The sequence below is a fragment of the Littorina saxatilis genome, unplaced genomic scaffold, assembly GCF_037325665.1.
Source record: "Littorina saxatilis isolate snail1 unplaced genomic scaffold, US_GU_Lsax_2.0 scaffold_472, whole genome shotgun sequence".
NCBI classification, from domain to species: Eukaryota; Metazoa; Mollusca; class Gastropoda; order Littorinimorpha; family Littorinidae; genus Littorina; species Littorina saxatilis.
The window spans coordinates 75,891-82,500 of record NW_027128390.1 but is presented as its reverse complement, the minus strand read 5'-3'; the positions used below and the strand labels follow the sequence as shown (position 1 = coordinate 82,500).

Genomic DNA, 6,610 nt, shown 5'->3' with positions numbered 1-6,610 from the left:
GACTTGGATTGACGCCGGAGTGAGAAGAAGAGAGATGGCGAGCGTATTCCGCTCCATGGGTTTGCCTTGGACCTTGCTGTCCTGTGTCAGCTTCTTTGTGGTGAGTCGTGTGACTGATCGTTCTCACGAGTAATCGCGTCAGTGCTTGTGTGTGTCTATGACGGCTTAATTACTAGCGCAAAAACCACATAATTAAAGATGTCACATGAAAATTACAAATTTGACTTGATTAACCAGAGATTTTTTTTTAAACCATCTAAAGTCGGGGTCACACCCGGCAACATTCCTCTAATGAGTAATGGTTTTACCGTGAGTGCGTTAAGCAACACTTCAACACTTAGCATCAGAGCCGACTAAAAATCTGTCTGCTACAAACGAAGCAAAAGGTCGGCATGCAGGCGCTGTTTTCTCTCTCTCGATTCTTCTTCTTCTTCTTCTTCTGCGTTAGTGGGCTGAAACTCCCACGTACACTCGTGTTTTTGCACAAGTGGATTTGTACGTGTATGACCGTTTTTACTCCGCCATTTAGGCAGCCATACGCCGCTTTCGGGGGAAGCATGCTGGGTATTTTCGTGTTTCAATAACCCATCGTACTCTGACATGGATTACAGGATCTTTTCCGTGCGCACTTGGTCTTGTGCTTGCGTGTGCACACGAAGGAGGATAAGGCAATAGCAGCTAGTCTGCACATAAGTTGACCTGGCAGATTGGTCAAATCTCTACCTTAACCCACCAGGCGCTGCCGGGATTCGAACCCACGACCTTTCGCTTTGGAGGCCGGCGTATTACCACCAAGCCAGGTGCGCTCGTCTCTCTCGAGTCGAAAGTGTTCCGGTCGATTTTCCTCAAAGAAGATACTATAGAACAGATTTAGGAGTGTGGGAGCGTAGAAAACGATGAGGTTCAGTTGTCTGTCCGTTACTGGTTGAATAATGAATTCTTTCGAAAGATATTTGTGGAAGTGTGACTGTTCGCTCGATTCTTCTTCTTCTTCTTGTCGATCACTCAGATGGAAACGCCGGTTCTCCGCGCAAATTGCCGTGCGCTGTAGGTCGTCCAGACTGCCATAGAGCTTCCCTTGCACCGTGGTTACCTCCGCCCAGATCTGGCTCCTGAGGCCATCGTGTAGTGGGCAAGTCTGCAGCAGGTGTTCCGTTGTCATGCTGCCTGTTTGACAAGGGCACTGGTCTGACTGGCCAATTCTTAACTTCGTGAAAAGGTGGTGGTTCATTCGGTTGTGGCCTGTCCGCAGCCTGAATATGAGGACCTGCTCAGACCTTGTGAGCAGGTGAAAGGCATCGTTTTTGTTGTAGTATGGGTGCTGCTGCAACCACTTTTTGTGTTGCTTGGCCTTGATGATGGTCTTGGCTCGATTCAAAAGTGTTTGGGATGATGGTTCTTCACTAAGATACGAAAGAATCATGTTAAGGGTGCGCTATTGTAGAGAACTGTGATATTCATCTTCATGTTGGATAACTTGCTCGGTAAGGCCTTCTATCAACCAATATTTGTAGAAAGTGTGAGAGGATGCTGAGTGAGAGCAGACGTTAAAGTCTGTCTGCTACGGCTTAAACCGAACAGCAAGGGCAAGGCCATCCCCTGTAAACCTGCCTCATTGAGGAAGACCCAGGCGTTTCTGATGAACTAGGTCCAGCCTTAAACGATGAATAATACAGTGTTCTAGATGATCGAACGTGTAGCAAAGACCTGTACGTGTACGTGTAGATCATATGATAACGGTTTGTTCAAAAGTGTATAACTGGAGATGGCCTACGTGACTGCGGCAAAATAAAAACTACAAAAAAAAAAGAACTGAGCCGGCGGTAGGAAGACCGTGCAGATATCATCCAACTTTTCGTGCAAAGCTGCGGGGTAAGCGACGGTCGAACTGACTTAATTCACACGACATAGTCTGCCAACGGGCCTTTTACTGAGTCGGGTTGCACAGTGAGCTTTGCCGCGTTGTTTTGCATCTCACAAAATAGGCATTCCTAAATGTTCCACTTACGACAGATATCCGCATAGGTCAGTGGTATAGCGCTGCGCTGCGGTTCCTGAAGTCGCTGGTTCGAGCCCCGGCAATGCTATCATTATTTATGAATCATGCGCGCTTTTCCTGTTCTTTTTATAAAATATGCTTCTTTTTTTTTGGGGGGGGGGAAGTTTTTGTGTGTGCTCATTAATATAAATAAATCGCAATTCAAGACTCAAATACTATAACATTTTTATGTCCTTATAAAAACAAGAATAAATGCTTTGTAGTGCCGGGCGGTTTGAAAAAAATCTAATTCACATTAGTTCTTAATGGCACTACAAACATCAAGACTTTTTTGAGAAATCACTCACTGAAACGGACGCAGCACGCGCGCGTGCTTACACACACACACACACACACACATACACACACACACACACACATACATACACACACACACACATACACACACACACACATACACACACACACACACACACACACACACACACAAAATACGTAAGAAAAAAGACCGAGCGATGTAGATAAATTAAGAGCTATATTTTGTCATGCAGATTGCGGACACCTCGCTTGAAAAAAACACCTTTTATTGTCACTTTCATTATTATTTCTTCTAAAACGTGCCTGTCAAGATACCCCGCGTACAATGTTCCATCACTCATGGCTGGTCCAAATGGTATTCGTCTTTCAACACAGGCACCACTGTATATACAGTAATACCGTCGTTTCAAATACTTTGCAACTCGTGTAACCCATGTGTAAAACGTGTGTCCGTACCCGTTTAATTGCACATAACACATCCACAAGGAAACAAACAGCTACCAACAAAATAAATGTGTTTTAATTGCGGCAATACAAAAGTCTGCAGGGTTAGCATCGAATTACTTCGACAGAATCTCGTTACACAGGTCTATAAGAACGGCATCTCTCGCTACGAGTCACTGAGTCGCTCATCAGTCATGTTGCCTAAATACAAGTCTTTCTGCGTCTAAGCCTGATCTAGATGGACATTTTTGTTTTATTATATCTGATTAAAATGCAAAAAGAATTGACATAATACCAAGGTATGTTTTATACCTCAAAACATTTACACTTAGGGGGTTGCTTCAGTGGTTGGCCTCAACGAATTCCGCAGTGATCAATACCAAATCAGTACCTGGCGAGCGTTGGTCAGTATTGCAATTGATGACCAATAATGCTTTGGAATAAAAATGAATAGAGTAAAATAAAACAAAACAAAGGAGAGTAAAGAAACAATCAAATAAAATTAAAAGAATACCGCGCTGACAGGGCTCGAACCTACGACCTGCCGACTCAAAACGGAGTACGCTAACCGTTGCGCTACAGAGACATTCTTGCATTAGTGGGAAAAAATAAACTAGTAATCCAAAAAAGGTCAGAGGCATAGGCACCCGATATTGAACTCGGTACATTACAGAAGAGGAACTTTTTTTCGTGTTTCTTTCTATAGTATTTTTTGCAGCAAGATATAACGTAACAAAGCAGACACATGTTTGGTTGTCTTTATAGAACCTTTTCTTAAACATATATGGGTGATTTGTAAGTCTTCAAACCGGTGTCTTGTGCCTTTGCTTGTCCCCCAAGCTATTTTGCAACTTGGAGGGTCTGATAGTGAATGATTTAGGTCAGTCCCTCGCATGGTTTGATATGCACGAGGAAAACGGGGAATGACTGTGTTTTTTCTGGTTTTTTTTAATTTTATTTGTTTACTTTTTCGTCCGGTGGACACTCGTTTTCATATGTATTACGTCACCCGTGACTCACTTTCGTTTTCCAATGTTCCAAATGCATACGTTGTTTTGCTCCCACCAAGACTGCAGATCTTGGCAAATGCGTGACGTAAAAACTAGATTTGATGACGTTACCCGTACACGTTACCCGTACACGTGCTGAAAAGTTCCACATCTAGATCTACACCCTCCTGTATCTCTCCACGTTGTTTCAGACGCTGTCGGTCACCCCCACAGCCTCTACAGCGCAGACGACGGAGGTGTGCAGAAGCAAGTCCAGGCTGTTCGAACGCAGACACTTCGAGCTGCACTCGTGCGCTTGGTGTTACCAATACCTCGGCAGGATGAGCGACATCAAAGCCCACCCCATCCAGCCTTACCTCTTCGTGATGACCAACCGGACCGCCCTGCCCGCAAGGACCATTCTCGTGCCGGACATCAGCAACGCAAGTGCGGTCAAGCAAGTGTGTAGTACGTTGTCCAAACCGAACTGCGAAGGTTGGCAAGAGTGTTGTCAGGCTGCCCGAGACTGCTGCCAGCGCCAACTCTCGGCCGACCCTCAGCCTAACGGGACTTGCAGCAGGAACTGGGACGGGTTTAGCTGCTGGGATGATACTCCTTCCGGTACGACGGAGCTCGTCCGCTGCCCTGGATTTTTGCAGTATGCTAGCTTTTCTGGTGAGTGGTGTTAGTTGTCTGTGGTGTGTGTGTGTGTGTGTGTGTGTGTGTGTGTGTGTGTGTGTGTGTGTGTGTATGTGTGTGTGTCAGTGTGTATGTGTGTGTGTGTGTGTCGTTTGTGTGATTGTGGTGGAGGTTGTATGGTTATGTCGGTGGTGCAAGTTGTGGCCTGTCATTTCTGTATTCTGCTGTTAGTGTTTGAATTTGTATATATGCGTCACAGGAGCTTGTATCAAATCGCCGGTCGATCATTATTTACAGTCCACTACTACGACATACTACTAGTACTATATACTACAAGGAATATAACGCAGAGTGCTCCGCACTGCCGACTCGCTCCGTTTCAAGCTTTCTACATCACTTTCTGCACCCCCTTCCCGAACGCACGAACCTCACACACAAACAAAAATGATTAAGCTTTCACTTCATGCAACAAACTCGAAATAACCATTCACCAACTTCGAGAAGTTTGTCAAGAACGGGCTCGGTGTCCACACCACTCCATGAGAGGAACCTGGAGCCTCGACAAATCGAAAGTGCAACTCGCGCCGATGTTTTCCGCTTTTCGTACGCTCTCAAGGGTGTACAACATTCTAGCGGCCTGTAATTAGTCCACTACAACTGACGAGTTACACAGCAACCCCCAAACACGTGAAATGATACACAAAACATTCTCTTTGAGCTTAATATTGAGACTCAGCCGTTTCCTTCGGACGAATACAGAAGGTCATTTCCGCCAGCAATCGGCAGTCAAAAAGCGCGTGACGTTTCGATTGGTTAAAAAGAATAATAGAAAGCTTTTTTTGATTGGTTGTAAATAAATCGAAAGGAAAAATTATTCGTGAATGGCTATTACTTTTGATCATCAAGTTATCATCGAAGCAAGGATGAAGTTATTAACATGGCAAGTACTTATGTTAATGATTATGATGTGTGTGTGTGTGTGTGTGTGTGTGTGTGTGTGTGTGTGATCGAGTGTGAGTGTGTGTGTGTATATATTTTTCTTTGGAATTTTTTCGAACTTTTTATATGTAACTACATTCTCCAAAGAATTGTAAAGCAGTTTAAATTTTGAAGATCAGTACATATTTGATTTTTTTTTAAATTGCGATTTTAGGGCTGCTGAAAAATTCTGCTGAAAAAATGACCGGCACCCTTTACAACCTGTCCTGCACACAATTTCAGCTAAATCCTGTTGTAATTGATTTAAAGGGCTTTCTTGTCATAAATACTATACAACAGAAATACAAACAAGTACACAAACAAAAATCAGGTATTTTTACATGATTTAGTAAAGTTTTGATTTCTATTGCCATGAGTTATCTTTTTTAATGTAAGTCTCCATTTGGCTTAAATAATCTTAATTTGTAATGTTGTTTAATTATATGAAGATATGTTGAGGCGTGTGCTAAGTTAAAACATCTAGGCTATTTCATTTTTCAAATAATGAAGATTTCTATGTCTAAGTGTTTTATAATTACACATTAATTAACATGCTTTCATTTGGAATTTCGAGGTTTGTCATCGTGGATTGACGCCCGACCAAAGTTAATTGAAGCCCGACGGAGCGATTATGTTGTACTTGAACTTGAACTTGAACTTGAACTTTACTATGTGGTAGGCTGTGTAGCCTTTACATAGGTCCTATTACTCGACTGTAGCATGCGTGGCGGGCTATTTTACAATCTAGACTAGGCAGGTAGGGTTGTACATAGAAGTACTGTGGCGCCAGAAATTGTCTATCCTGGTCTTAAAGCTGTTGACTGATGGCGCTGTTACTGTCTCTTCAGGCAAACTGTTCCAGGTGTTCACTACTCGCTGGGAGAAGTAATTGCTTCGTACGTTCAGTCTACAGTGGTCTTTGCCGAGTTTCAGAGAGTGGCCTCTAGTGTCTCTACTGCTGATGGGCTCAAAGTGGGGTCTGTCCGCTTCGTACATGCCGTGCACATACTTGTAATTCAATCTGACGACGATCTCTTTCCTGCTTTCATGCGATGGTAAACAGACAGAATTGGTTCTGTTCTGTTCACACACTACTTTCAGTCCACCTACCTGCAACTGCAAGGGTCAAGTCCCAAGAAATATGTATCTGTATTCCTATCTTATCACTCTGCTCCTCTTTTGTTTTCTTTCACATACATTTTCCCTTCTTTTTCGACGGGTTTCTGGACAGCTAACTCAAAAC

General features: G+C 43.5%; 1 protein-coding gene across 1 annotated transcript in view; it reads left to right on the top strand.

The window, feature by feature from the left end:
- LOC138956747 (uncharacterized) overlaps positions 1–6,256 on the top strand; it is a 6,355-nt gene extending 99 nt beyond the window's left edge. The window contains exons 1-3 of the mRNA XM_070328020.1: positions 1–100; positions 3,963–4,425; positions 6,216–6,256. The exon at positions 1–100 is cut by the window's left edge and continues 99 nt beyond it. Coding sequence (XP_070184121.1) covers positions 35–100; positions 3,963–4,425; positions 6,216–6,256 — 570 coding nt within the window. The 5' untranslated portion in view covers positions 1–34. The remainder of the gene's footprint in view (positions 101–3,962; positions 4,426–6,215) is intronic.
- The last annotated feature ends 354 nt before the right edge of the window (positions 6,257–6,610 follow it).